Genomic DNA, 15,045 nt, shown 5'->3' with positions numbered 1-15,045 from the left:
GTTTCATGGAAATAACAAAAAAAAAAGCTTCTCAAAAGTGATGTCTAGCCATGGAGGTAGTTCTGTCGAGCTCTCTAACACTTGACAGACTAAGATCTAAAATTTGGATAAGGATCGCTGCTGAAAATGCTGATGACCCCTAACCTTTCCACTAGCACCAACATCAGCCTATAGTTTCCACATACTTGAATATTGAAGAAAGTTTGCTCACATTTTCAGAGAATGAAGCTAAATATTTTCACTTCATATCTCATGACCTTGCCAGCTGGGACCCCGCGACCCTGTACTCTGTATAATGATTGATGGATGGATGGATGAATGGATCTCATGACCTTGGCATACAATTGCCAAAAAAATGTATTATTTGCTGTGCTTTTATTTATAAGAGGAAAAAATAAATATTGTATTACAAATCTAAAACGGTGGACAGTGGAAAGCACACGTGGGTGCTGCTCTCCAATTGACTCATAAACATGCCCATGAAGCATGTCTGTTATAGACAGATGAGAGGGCTCCCTCCACTGGCTGTCTCTGATTAATATACAAGTGCATCAGAAAATTTGAATATCGTGGAAAAGTTTGTTTTTTCCTGTAATTTAAGTCAAAAAGTGAAACCTTTTTATATATTCTAGATTCATAACATATAAACTGAAATAGTTCATGGAAATCAAAATTCTATACCTCCGAATATTAGAATAAATACAGAAATGTCAACCCGAGAAGAGCCTTCGATCTCTCAGTCTGGTTCAGTACACTCAACCACAATCATGGGGAAGACATCTGACTTGACAGTTGTCCAGAAGACACTCGTTGACACCACCCACCTGGAGGCCGCAGAAGGTCATTGCTGAAAGGGCTGGCTGTTTGCAGAGTGCTGTATCAAAGCATAATCATGGAAAGGTGACTAGAAAGTTAAAGTGTGGTAGGAAAAGGTGCACAAGCAACAGGGATGAGCCTTAAGAGAATTGTCAAGCAAAGCCTTTTCAAGAAGTCAAGGGATTTTTAAAAGGAGTGGACTGAGGCTGGAGTCAGTGCATCGTGAGCCACCACTCACAGACGTGTCCAGGAAATGAGCTACAAGTGTCGTATTCCTGGTGTCAAGCCACTCCTGAACCAGAGACAATGTCTTACCTGTGCTAAGAAGAAAAAGAACTGGACTGTTGCTCAGTGGTCCAAAGTCCTCTTTTCAGATGAAAGTAAATTTTGCATTTCATTTGGGAAATCAAGGTCCCAGAGTCTGGAGGATGAGTGGAGAAGCACAGAATCCAAGTTGCTTGAGTGAAGTTTCCACAGTCAGTGATGATTTGGGGCACCATGTCGTCTGCTGGTGTTGGGCCACTGTGTTTTATCAAATCCAGAGTCACTGCACTGTCTACCAGGAGATTTTAGAGCACGTCATGCTTCCATCTGCTGACAAGCTTTGTGGAGATGCTTTCCAGCAGGACTTGGCACCTGCCCACAGTGCCAAAAACATTAGGAACTGGTTTGCTGACCATGGTGTTACTGTGCTTTACTGACTAGCCAACTCGCCTGACCTGAAACTCTAGAGAATCCGTGGGGTTTGTCAAGAGGACAGTGAGAGACACCAGACCCAAAAATACAGACGAGCTGAAGGGCCCTATCAAAGCAACAAGGGCTTCCGTAACACCTCATCAGTGCTCAGATGTATTGCCTCCATGCCACGCCACCGTGATGCAGTAATTCATGCAAAAGGAGACCAGACCAAGTACTGAGTGCATAAATTCAACTTTTTTCAGAACTTTTCAACCTTTCAGTAGGTTGGAATTTCTGTATTGTACATTCTTCATTCTTATATTCTAATATTTTGAGATATGGGCTTTGATTTCTGGGCGGCGCGGTGGTAGAATGGTTAGCACCTCACAGCAAGAAGGTCATGGGTTCAAAGCCCGGTACCCCAGCCTTTCTTTGCATGTTCTCTGGGTGCTCTGGCTTCCTCCTGCCATCCAATGACATGCAGGCTAGGTTAATTGGTGTCTCCTAAATTGTGAGTGGTTGTTTGTCTATATGTGGCCCTGTGATGGACTGGCAACCTGTCCATGGTGTACCCTGCCTTTTGCCTGATGTAAGCTGGGATTGGCTCCAGCTCTGTACACAGGATAAGCGGTTGATGATGGATGGATGGGTTTTGATTTCCAGCCCTGAAATATTTCACTTCATGTGCAATGAATAAAACATTTGAAAGTTTCACTTTTAGACTTAAATTACCGGAACACTTTAACATCTGTTTCCTGAATCAAGTTGAACTTGCCGCCTCTGCTCCTTTAACCACGTAGGGCATTGGTCTGATCTAAAGACTTCTAAACAATTTAAATTAGGTGCATGTCTTGTGTCAAATGCAATTACATTGGTCAGGTTGGTTTTCATCTGTGCCATGTTCTCTGCAGTGCAGGCTGCTGCACACCAACAAAAATGTGTGCAAGTGAGGCATTTAAATTCACTTACACATGTGCCGTGGCTTTCTCATTGATCATTTTTTTTTTATATTTAGCTGTAACACAGCCTTCAATACCCAAGGAAATGGAGGAAAAACACTTGACTGGCCACCTGAAGATATTAAGTATCACATGTTTTATCCACACACAGCCTTGTAGGGAGAATGCAGGTTGTTATGTAATGACAGTGTTGATTAAGGCCTCATTCATATTTTTTCCCCCCAGGTCAATTTTGTTAATGTAGGCTATTATGAAATATATTGAGTTATTCATTTTTGTACCTCTGTTGTGACGTGTCTCTCACTGTGTCTTGTGGGCTGTCCTGCCAAATGGCTATAAACCAAACGATAAACCTGTTTAAGGCCAGTGAATAACAGTGGCCAGAAACTTGACTCCAAAGGCATGATAATGTTGTTCTGTGTCTGCTGAATGTGTCAGTAGGTAAGTAGCTAACGTGTTAGCCATGGTCTGTTTGTTTGTTTTGGAGCTCTTCTGGTCCCTAGTGACCAAAAAAAAATCTATAAATGTAGCTTTACATCATCACAATCTAAAAGGTTTCGCAATGTCCAAAACTTAGATTTCTTACTGTTACACAAACTTCACTTTCTACCTTAAAATCAAAGCTGTGTGCGAACTGTTAAATCTTTGTGTTTCTGTGAAAAAGGATTAACAGGTAGAACCACCATTTACTATATGCAGTTTTTGTAGTGATTTATAAACATATTTAACTACTTACAATAATATTTACATTTGAATTTAGTTTTATCTTCAACCAATACCAAGTTACTGCAGCTATAGGTATCTAGTTACAGGTTAATTATATGCAGTGAGTACTCCTCAGTATCTGCACACACTAAGAATCCCAATTGAAGTGAAAGCAGTGGGTTAGGTTGAAATATCTCCGGTTTAATGTAGCTTGCTAATGTAAGCCACTTAATCCTTTTATCACCTCTCTGATTTAAGTTAATGAGCGTTCTCAGTTTGCAGCTCTAAGTATAATCTTTGCATTAAAAGAAATCTGAGTAGCTGCAGAACACATATTTAAACGTCATGTGATACTTTTCTTAGCATTCAGTTTGAAAAATAACTACATCCTGGTTCATGCACCTTGGCCTTATTTCTCATTTCCTCATTTGTCCACGTGTCCTTAAGTGGCAATATACTGTGTGGCTAACCAGTGTTAATGTTTTACTAATTTGACCGTTTGTTGTAATTTCTGGCAGGAATTATGGTGGTGGTATGCAATCAAATGCAATACCATGACAAATATCAACGATAGCTGCACGTGAAACATTCAAATTAAAAAATTATTACATCCTGGTTCATACACCCTGGCCTCTTCTCTCATTTGTCCACTTGTCCTTAATATGCCATGCATTGTCTGGTTCACCAGTGTTTCCTGAAAGTAAACACCTCTGTTTGTTCACAATACAGAACTTAATATTTCACCCATTATGTTTGAGGTTGGTGACACATATCAATCAGATGTTATCATTAAGTCTTTTTGAATTTGAGGGCAGATCTTTCATGTCACTCTTGGTGGGGATAATAAAAACATCTCTCAGGACAGATGAATGAAATTATCTCAAATTACTACAAAGTTCTCCTTCTGTGTTTTTGTAAAGTTTCAGAGCGACAGAGACCCAAAGCATCCCTCTCACTCCTTCCTGCAGTGCCAGAGGAGAGGTGGAGTCGCTGACTGAGATTACTTTGAGCAGCATGTAGGGGAATAAATTTACCTATAATAGACTTTAGTGGGGCTTCGGTGACGTCATGGACAGACTAGCGGTGTAGTAACTGAGCTCCACTGGAAGAAACTGAAGAAGCAAGGACATTCTGGCGAGATGTCTGTACCCAGCACAATTGAGGATTAAGCTGAACACTGGGGAGAAAACTTTTCCAACACTAACGAGAGCGGCACACAGCTCAAGGAGCTGGGGATCGATGTGAGATGCGGGGAGAGGGAGCGCATCGAGGAGGACCTGAAAGCTGGATGGATGAACCAAGAGAGGAGAGGGAGGGAAACGATCTTAAGGCTTTTCGGCAAGGAGAAGACTAAAGTGACTCCACCGCAAAGGTGGACTAAAGTTAGCTGCAATCAAAACAGTGGTAAGGATATTAACCCCATATTGCTAATGGACGTACAGGAATAACATTAAGCGTTGTTATATTATTGAGACGAATATTTGAATGTTCCATGCTGTCACAACTCTTTACAAAATAAGGTTATGTTCTATAGGCTATATTCCAGATGGAGGCTTTGCTTAAGTTCTATTTATGGAATACACTCGTTCAGACCTCTTTTGCATGTTAGTGTAATATTGGTCACATTGGCACTATGTGCGTTATCCCGGATTGGTCACACCTCTCTGCCCCGATTTGGCGCAGTTAGAGTTCAGCTGCTGCTGCATCAGATTGGTGAAGTGGAAGTTTGGTTCTGTGTTACTTGCATTGTTTGTTTTTGTTTGTTACTTTTTTTTGTTTCTCCCTGACATATATGCTGTTCTGTTGGGACTTAGATACTTTTTGACATTTATGTGTGAGGTAACTCACTGCCTTTACTGTAGGTCTATGCATACCGATCATGCTTACTGTCCCGCGAAGTCACCCCCCAAAGGCCCATTCAGAGCCAGGAAAACCCCTGATAATCCAATGTATTTAGGAGAATGTTAAAAATAGAAATTGATAATATTTAAGGGGTGGATGCCCCCCCAGAACCGATATCGTTTTTGCTGGGGGCCATACCCAAAAATCTATGTAATACAGATCAAAGATATAGCCTATATTGGGGGTTATTCTATTGAAAGCAAATAAAATGATAACAGTAAACTGGAAAGAGGCAAAACTAACCATAACCCAATGGGTGCAAAGACTGATAAATGTTTCTATGATGGAGTAAATGACGGCAAGCCTAAAATTGTCTGGAAGGGAAGGGAAGATACCCATACGAATTCCTCTTTGATACTGCTTAGTCACCACTGCCTATTTGCTTCCTAGCTCCTCTGAGGAGCAGGCGGTTTACCAGAGCCAGCACACCAGCTCCAGACAGCAATACTCACAGCTTGAATGTCTGTGGGTAAGTAATATAATGTTACCTGACAGCAGTGCTATACCAGAAATCAAGCAGATTTGTAGCCTACTAAGGTATCTCACTAGTGTATTATAAGCATAGCCTAACCAAGTAGTTTTGGTGCATAAACCTAGCCAAACTGTGACCATTTCACAATGTTAAGTAATTATTGTTGTCTTTTTTCTTCAACAGGAACCAAGGATGGGTTGATAAACAAGGCGCTTATCGAGACGAGCCCCCACCCTGAGTCTCGACCCCCGGGTTCCTATCTGCTTCGGCCACCAAACCCCTCCATCTCTCTATCCTCGATGCAGCCATCATAAATACTCCTTATTATTCGAATAAACTACCTTTTCATACCTCACATTGGTGTGGTCTTTGTTAGTGAACAGTAGCTGTTTTGAGGTTGACCCATCCTGGGTCTGTACCTCAAAGCAGGTTTTGTTTATTAAATGCCTGAGGCTTTTATTGTCCAGAAGCACCCCCCCCCCCCCCCCCCCCCCCCCAGCCATTGCAGCTGAAAGAATAAGGCTAAAATGTCCAGAAGAATTGGGTTCAATCTGCATGTGGAAGTGCAGCTGTGTTGCTTTAAACCTGGATTGTGTGTTTAATTTCTTCGTATTTATCTTATATTAAAGTTTGCTCTTCGCTTGTAAAATATGTCAGTGTTTGCGATTGCAGTGAACGTGTTTATGGCTGGACTGGGAAACCTAGTGTTGTGTGACCAATTAGCCCAGTGGTTCTCAAATGTTTTCAGTCATGCCCCCGCATTTAATATCAAGACCTATAAAGCGGTTAACAAAATATAAGTACACTAAAAACTGCATACAACAAACAGAAGACGAACTGAACTAGACACAAGGGAACATATATTGGCTTGGCCAAACCAATTTACGCACAAGGGGAAAACAAAATGGACGACAACCACAATTAATACAAATAAACCCAAAAACCCCCTCTAACATGACAGCACATGTTGCGGCTTGATTGGCAGCACACAGTATATAACAGACCTCCACTCTTGGCCCCACCTTTCTTCCACCAGGACAGAGATCTCTCCAGCATGGTAACACGAGAATGATTAATGTAACGGAAAATATTTACTTAATCCTACAATGTGAAAATGTGTGCACTCCATTTGAGCAGTGAATGGCTAAAAGCAAATAAATATATATTACAACTCAAACTGTGTAATCTGTAATTGGCAGTCATGAATTATTTGGCGTGTGGCTAACTGCTAACCTGTGTACTCAACAAAACATTGTAGATTATGTACTATATTACTATTGCTGGCTGTTACCCAGTGTGGCTTGGGCCTTCACAGTATATTAAACTTTAAGCCCCCTGAACACATTCTCAAGATCTCTTTCACGCATGCACTCAAATTCCCACAATAGTATATACCGGAGGGATTATTGTTATACCGGAATTTCTTAAATAATAAACAAAAGATGCTGGAAACAATTTTCTAGCATTGCAATATCATTTACTTAAGCTTAATTGCCAGTTAGTTGATTGTATAATTGTTTTAATCTCTTAGTTTCCTGGTATTTTCATTGAAAGTGAGTGTGCACATCTATGAATGAGTTCAGATCAGTGTTTTTGTGTGTGCCTCTTTAAGCCATGTGGCAGGTTGTTTGGCCAGTTCTTGCTCTCCTATAGCGAGGGAGCATCAGGCAGCATGACGTCACAGCGATGGATCCTGGCAGTCTTCCTTTCACTGGCCTCAGGTACCATGTAATCTTTCATTTCATCAATTGAACATGAATTCATTCAGGCACAAGGATACTGCAAAATCAACATGACACAAAAAAGGTGACAATTTCAATATTGCCACTAATGTAACATACTCTGTAAAATCTGTAAAATTGTTTGTTGTTGTTCATGTTTTTTTCCACCTCTAGTTTTTACTTCAACCATTTATTGATCAATAAGGCTTCAACCACACAAGTTGAATTAGAAGTTATCACATTCAGCAGACTGGAGAAAGAAAAGTGGTGGAATGAAACTAAGAACCTTTACTCAATTACTGTACTTTAAGTACAAAGTTGAGGTACTTTAGAGTATTTCAGTTTAATAGTAGTTTTAATTTCTACCACTAGAAATAATAGTAATTTTCTTATAAAAATATTCTTTCTACTCCCCTACAATTATTTGACAGCTGTAGTTGCTAGTTACTTTACAAATTAAGAATGTATTTTCTTAATTTTTTAAATGTATGTATTAATACATTTATGTTAAAATATTTTTCTGTATTTTTTCCTTTGCATTTTCTACCCTATTTATTTTCCAAAAGTTATTTATTTCTGTCTCCTTTTACATTTCTGTATGCATTTCTGCCTCATTATGCAAATGAAGGCGCTGTGTCTCAAGAGGTCAACTTCTTCCATATTTGTTGATCAAACTGCAACAAGCCTTGCTCCCCACAGTCGCGGCAGAGATGGCTTCCTTCCGTGAGGTGATCAGTGAACCGAGGCGTTTAGCAACTGTTTGAAAACAACACTGCCAGTCATGTCTTCCTTCTTTTTTGTATGGACATTCTGACTGACAGTGTTTCAGTTAGCGGCATACATGGACACAAAACTGCAATCAGGTGAGCTGTCTGTGAGAATGCAGTCAAGCTAGCTGCACCTAAATTTGGAGTGCATACGTATTCGAGCCTTTATGGTAAATACACCGAAACGGACCACAGCAAGTTGACAGGCAGGGTTAACGACTTTATTTCATTTTCTCACTTTACAAAGACAAATGTTGACATATGAAAGTCAAGTTTAATTTAAAGTGCAAAATCACCAAAAACATGGTCCCAATACACTTTACAAAATGCCTTGAAATTAAATAAAATTAACCATAAAACACGTAATAAAGTACAATCAGAATAACTAAAGCTTCTACTACTAAAAGTTTTATTAAACAGGAAAGTTTTAAGTCTAGCCTTAAAAGTGGTGATGTTATCCAGTTCCTGCACCTAAATAGGAACCTGGTTCCATAGTAGAGGTGCTTCATAAATAAATGCTCTTCGTCCCACTCTAACCTTAGTTAAATTAGGCACCACAAGCAGCCGAGAGCGCAGTGCTCTATTGGGGCAGTAAGGTATCAGGAGTTCTTTGAGGTACAATGGTGTCTGGCCATTTAAGGTTTTGTAGGTAAGTAGAACAATTTTAAAATCTATTCTGTATTTCACAGGGAGCCAGTAAAGAGGCTAGAACTGGAGGAAATATGCTCTCTAATCTTGACTCTAGACAGAACACCTGCTGCTGCGTTCTGGATCAGCTGGAGTGGCTTTAGAGACTTAATTGTGCTGCCCACTAGTATAGAATTACAATAGTCAAGCCTGGAAGTAATGAAAGCATGGACCAGTTTTTCTTCAGTGTTTTGAGACAGGATGTTCCTGATTGTAACAATGTTGCATTTTACCTGAAGACGGTCTATCAAGTCTTAGTAATTCATCAGAAATTTATAAAGGAACGTAATACAAAGGTGAATAAAGGACATTAAGAGATATTTTATGTTGCATTGTATAATTTCATTGATGCTTAAATTTAAGTATTTTTGGAGAATTTAATATTTTTATTTATTCTTCAGCACTTTTTAATTTCTGTATTTTCAACTCTGGCAGACTCATCCTCCATACACTGCAACCACCTACAGCATAAAACAAATGCCACTTAAACATTCAAGCAATATTAATTTTATTGTTAGGGAATTTTTTTAATTAAATACTTTTCATTCTCTAAAGTAGTGTTAGCTGATAGTTGCATACTTTTACATAGTTACATTTTCAATGCAGGACTTTTACTTTAAGTGTTCTATATTCCAATATTACTACTTTTACCTAAAGACATGAATAATTCTTCCACCACTGATTTGCATTATCTGTGCATTAGTGTTCGCATCTACCTTGACACTGTTTCTTTAGTTTTAGGGACAGCTGAATTGGTCACAACAGAAACTCAGAAACATTAGTATAAGTCAATCAATGTTGGATCTCGATCAGTGATTTTTATCACTCATGTGGTTGTCTGACCAGGATACAGACTTCTGACCTCAAAGCGTTTCAGTTGCATGGTAGTGCATGATGCTAAATGTAAACGATAAACATGGCTGATCGTGACAAACGTATGTTTCTTTGGCAAGTTTATGCAGTTAAACCCTCAGCAGTGCACGTGGTAATTAAAAGGTTGGCCATTTTATTAAAAACAAGTGATAAATATAAGTTGGTCATTAACTGTGTATCCTTCTAGCTACATCAGTTGGTAAAGTGAGCAAAAGATGTAGGCTATATTTCCAAATGTTCACATTTCTGGGCATTTTAACATTTTCCTGATTAACCAGCTACCTAATGACATTGACAAAATATTTCTACATCAACTTACATGCAGAAACAGTTTTACTATGATACTAGGCTATGTACTAATGTAATGGTTTACTTTGCCTCTTAGTTTATGGCTTACCATTTGCAATGTGCTATGACGTAGTGCAGCATACATATTTTTTTCAGAAGTAGGAAATCCAACTTCAAGTGGCGTTCCATAGTACTTTTTTGTTTGTTTTTTTTTAGCTGGAGGTCAGAAATTCCCTAGTTCAGAGTTGCCTGGAATGCAGCATAACCGCCTTTTTTTGGGGGACTTGGAAATGCTTGGGCATAAACTGGTTGAGAATTGAGGAGGACTCAGGAAGTAGATAAAGATGATGATACAGATTTTGGCGACTGGATTCCAGTACTGGTAGGAGAGGAAGTGGTAAGGGAGAAAACAGGCAAGATGAAGTAGGTTGTTTAGCGAGTCAAAGAAGTAAACTAAACTTACAAGAGAACAGTTCAAATGAAGTTAGTGGAGTTGTGGCAGGAAGGTTGTGATGGAGGAATCTCTAATAAACCGGTACTTAATTCTCACAAGCTGCCAGTAGCCAATTTACTGCCCTCTCCTTATCAGGTTCTCTTGGCGATTCATATGGCCCTAAATCCACATTATCCAATGTGATGCTCGCCTGTTCGTGTTTTCGCAAGCCTGTTAATCTGTCCGCGGAGATGGAGTAGGGAGAAGATGGGTGCCTTTTTGTGTGGCAGTGTGCATAAGATTGCACACGGCTACACACCCCAAAACCAAACAAGTAATTTCTTACCATTCTCTAGAAGCAAATCATGCCTGCCTTTCATCTCGATGTGAGCACTGTCTTATACAATCAATTACAACAGTGCATTATCAAACTCAGACTGTAATTCAATTATCTTCCTCCCTGGACTTCATCTACCTGGATAATGCACACATTAATTAACAGAATCCAATATCGTCTGTCCTGCACCTCCACTTTATTTTCATTTCCCATAAAAAGGTCATAGTATCTATCACTTCCAACTGAACACAACTGGTGTAAGTAATCAATGTCACTTTTCATGAACCACCCAATCACAGCTTAGACGGGCCGAGCATAAAAAAACGTGCTACAGCAAATTTTCCAAATGTTGAACTCGTTATGCACGAATTATTGGAGAGTTAATACTTAGCATTAACAAATCTTACTAACACCATTGTAGACCATTTTTCTTACACAAGGATTTAATGAAGGAAAACGACCCACAAAAAAATAGTGGTCAGCTATATGGTATAGTTATCTAAAATTGTAATGAATACACTAGCATTAGCCGTAATCACACCTTAACCACACTGGTATAACAGGGAATGTGAAGGTAAGGTCACGCTGTGTTGCATTATGGGTCCACCGCCATATTTACAGGTTCGCGCCCAATCCCGCTCTACCCTGCACTATTTGAATTTGTGTGTTGGAGGCGGTGTTTGGATTTTCTGTCTATTTTTAATAAACGTCTGGTTAGTGCTGCTCGATAAAGAACTACCATAGCAATGGCTGGCGAAAAAGTAAACAGATCATGCCTGTAAACATGGCGCGCATGTCATAATGCAACACTGCGTGACGTACCTTCACATTCAACAACGGTTTTCTTTGTGAAACTGAATTGTTGAATCACAACTAAGATGTTGGAATGTCACAAATCTGTAGGAAGACTGTCCAAATAAATGGTAACATACAAATATATTTTAAATTAACATTAAATGTTTTATTTAACATTGTTATTACTAATACACTAATTAGTAATGGGGGGAGGGAGTGAGTGAATGTGGAAGAAAAAAGTGTGGGTTCCAATCTTAAATGATGGAGAAACAAGAGCAGCGACAGATGAGGAGAAAGCAGAGATGATGGCAAAAACATGTTAAAAATAACAGTTCAAATAGTTATTTAAATGAAAGGTTAGGTTAGTAACTTTATGATTCTCCAATGATTTATGTATTTTTGGAAATTGAGAATGAGATGGGGTTTTCATTTATTGCAGGTGATGAGGCAATTTGGAAGATGGGGGAAACACAGGAATTCATTTTAAAAAAACTGTCACGGTTCTGGCTTTCTTCGGTTTCTGGTTTCCTGTCTTACTTTGTAGTTGTCTGTCTCCAGTGTGTGACTGAAGTAGTTTCACATGTGTCATTGTGTTCATCCCATTGTATTTATTTGGGCTATTCATCAATATAACAAAATTTAAAAGGCAAAATGGCCTACAGGGACCAGTAGAAGTGAAATGTGTCCATGTGGGTACAGGTCTCTAAATCAGTTTGTTCAGGTGGGTGTCCATGCGGAGCCTAGTTCATGCAAAGTAATTGGATTTCATTATTGAGTTCTGAATTGATCATTAAAAGGGTAGCATTGTTTACACATTTGGCAAGAAAAAGAAACAGATTGCATTTCAACTGATCGTTCTTTCAGACACTTGCAGGACATTTGGCAGCGGGGTTGTCCAACCTTTCAATGGTTCAAGTTTCTACGTGCGCTCCAACTGCCCGTTCACTCTCACCCGCTTCACCCACAACCGGGTGGAGTGTGACATCACCACACGGCGGGACGACAGCGGGCTGCTGGTCCAAGTCGAGATCATTATCAACAAAGTCAGGACTGTTTTGACGAATGGAAGCATCCTGGTGGAGAAGAAAAGGTTTGGCCCTAACCCACCCCGATTTCTTTACAGGGACCACTCAGAAAACCAAATAATGACTCATGCAATGTTTGATCTAATCACACATCCTGGAGTCTGTATTTGTTCAGATCAAACGTATATTCTCATATAAATCACATTGCTCTGCTACACCAACTACAGTAAGAATGAGAGCAGCAGGTGAGTGCTGTGCTCTTAGGCCCTTTCAATCATTTACTGAAAGTCAGGCGCTGACATTGTTATCCATTCTTAAGATCTTCAATGTTAATGTCAGAGTTAAGGCATGTTCTTTCAAAATCAAAGTTGATGAAGTGAGAAGACTTCTGATCAGTCAGAAATAAAAAAAGACCTGAACGTCAGGTGGTAGTCTGAAGAAATGTATACAAAAAACTTTGGATGCACACTGAGTAAGAGAATTTGTGGAAAATTTGAATATTGTATTGTAACAGTGGGACCTGAATATCGTTCTGATAAGTTTAATAATTTTGTACTTGTCTTTAAAACCCACTCTGTATGCTTATTTGTTGACAGCGTTTCCCTTCTGTACGACCACACCTACCAGCATATCTTTCAGTACGGCATCTACACTAAACTGAGGAGCTCGCTGCTTCCTCTGTCTATCACTTGGCACAATGTACCTGGAGGAATAGACACAGCGTGGGTAAGAGGACACTGGTGCTATGTATATGTTGACAAATTACAAAAGGGAGCATAAACACAGGCACACAAATTCATACACAAATAATGCAAGTGCAGTTCATTTGAACATTCACAGCTAGTTTGGTACTGTAGATCACTAATCACACCCACCTACTAACTTTTTGTTAAGGTGGAGGTGGAGCAGGAGCTGAGTGCTGACATGACCGGACTATGTGGGAACAACCGAGGTAGGATGGTTAAATGACTGGAATTAACAGCAGAATTGCTGTGGTATAGCAGAAGTAACATTAGCAGCAGTACATAAAGAAAGCAGTAGCAGTTATAGTGTTGGTGGTAAAGAAGTAAAATTTGTTTATTATAAGCAACAAATGAGTTTTATATGTAACTGGTGAGCTGTATGTGATAAATTTTAAATGGAGAAAACTTCAAGTCAAATAAAACAAAGTATAAAATGAATGCAGAGTGGGCCTAAATGTTTCTAAAGGTTTATGCAGGAATTGCATCTTTTCTAGTTATCAGTATAATGTAGCTGATTTTAGGAATGCACAACTTTTCAGTTTGCTTAAAGAAGTCCTTTTTTTTTTTTTTTTTTATTTAGGCAACAAGCAGCAGTTGATCAAAGAGAGCGAGCTTGCTGATGACACATGTCAAACCAGAGATCCTGTCTCCGTTACAAATCAAGTAAGGAAACGGTTGCAGTGGTACTAGATTCCAGCCTGCTGCTGCTCTGTATGAATTTTTTTCCCCCATTTATTGATCTTATTGAAAAAGAAACACAGGGTATTAATTAATTGAAGCTACAGCCACTATAGCTATGAAGAAATTACTTTATAATTTTGTATATATCATTAAATATTGAGCCATAAATGTGATACTTCAACTTTTTTAATCACATTTTTGGAAGTCAGGCCATTTTAAAACTTAAAGTGAAGTTAAAAACACCAATTTAAGCAGCAGTATGTACCAGTCCCAGATGTTCAGATGGTTTGTTTTATAGGTCTGCAGTCGGGTCATGTCCTAAATCATAGATTGTCTGGAAGGAAGTATGCTTGAATATGTCCAACTCTGTGACGAGAACACTTATGGCTATGAAAAAAGCAAATACATCAGCTGTGCTTTCTTCAAAGAAGTTGTCCAACAGTGTGGAAACAGCAGCTATGTCTGGACTAGATGGAGATCTGAGACAGCATGTGGTAGGTGCTCTTTGAATCATGATCTTCAAGCTCTTCAAGTTGTTTGGCTCAAATCTGTTTCGACACTTATTTGAAGAGCACTTGATGTGACTGTCTGTTTCTGTGGATGTTTGCAGCGGAACAGATTTGTCCTGGAGACCTGGTTTATGTAGAACAGGGTCCGGCCTTTGTTCCCAGCTGCTCCAATCTGAACCCCAGATTATCCAGCCAGGATCTCACCAGCTCCTGCGTCTGCCCAAACGGTGAGCATTATCTAAGTATAAAAATCTCCACTTACACACTCTGCTGTGTAATAGCTTCTTTAGCCTACAGGAGCTTAATAATGAGAGGTTTTCTAATTTGTGTCCCAGGTAAGGTGCTTAATGATCGTGCAGTTGGCTTCCACTGTGTGAGTGTGTCCAGCTGCCCCTGTGTGTTTGCTGGAAAGAGCTACTCAACTGGAGATGTACGTGGCACCAAGTGTCAGACATGGTAAGTGTTGATACTTATGGAATATCCATGAAATGCGAATTTCAATTTGCTATGAATAAAATGATTGAAGATTTTCAATTTAAATTTCATCCTGATTTCTCTCCACAGTACGTGTGACAGAGGCACATGGCAATGCTCTAAAAACTTCTGCCCCAACAGATGTCTTATTGAAGGGCCGTTTGTGACAACATATGATGG

The 15,045-nt window shown here is 39.4% G+C and overlaps 1 protein-coding gene across 1 annotated transcript in view; it reads left to right on the top strand.

Moving 5' to 3' along the window:
* Positions 1 to 7,204: 7,204 nt before the first annotated feature.
* muc5e (mucin 5e) overlaps positions 7,205 to 15,045 on the top strand; it is a 14,386-nt gene continuing 6,545 nt past the window's right edge. Inside the window, exons 1-10 of the mRNA XM_046072650.1 lie at positions 7,205 to 7,253; positions 9,443 to 9,481; positions 12,295 to 12,523; positions 13,055 to 13,184; positions 13,353 to 13,410; positions 13,782 to 13,884; positions 14,228 to 14,376; positions 14,493 to 14,618; positions 14,727 to 14,847; positions 14,956 to 15,040. Coding sequence (XP_045928606.1) covers positions 7,205 to 7,253; positions 9,443 to 9,481; positions 12,295 to 12,523; positions 13,055 to 13,184; positions 13,353 to 13,410; positions 13,782 to 13,884; positions 14,228 to 14,376; positions 14,493 to 14,618; positions 14,727 to 14,847; positions 14,956 to 15,040 — 1,089 coding nt within the window. The remainder of the gene's footprint in view (positions 7,254 to 9,442; positions 9,482 to 12,294; positions 12,524 to 13,054; positions 13,185 to 13,352; positions 13,411 to 13,781; positions 13,885 to 14,227; positions 14,377 to 14,492; positions 14,619 to 14,726; positions 14,848 to 14,955; positions 15,041 to 15,045) is intronic.

The sequence above is a fragment of the Micropterus dolomieu genome, linkage group LG16 (assembly GCF_021292245.1).
Source record: "Micropterus dolomieu isolate WLL.071019.BEF.003 ecotype Adirondacks linkage group LG16, ASM2129224v1, whole genome shotgun sequence".
Classification (NCBI taxonomy): Eukaryota; Metazoa; Chordata; class Actinopteri; order Centrarchiformes; family Centrarchidae; genus Micropterus; species Micropterus dolomieu.
The sequence above is the reverse complement of the archived record's forward strand: the minus strand, read 5'-3'. Positions and strand labels throughout refer to the sequence as shown.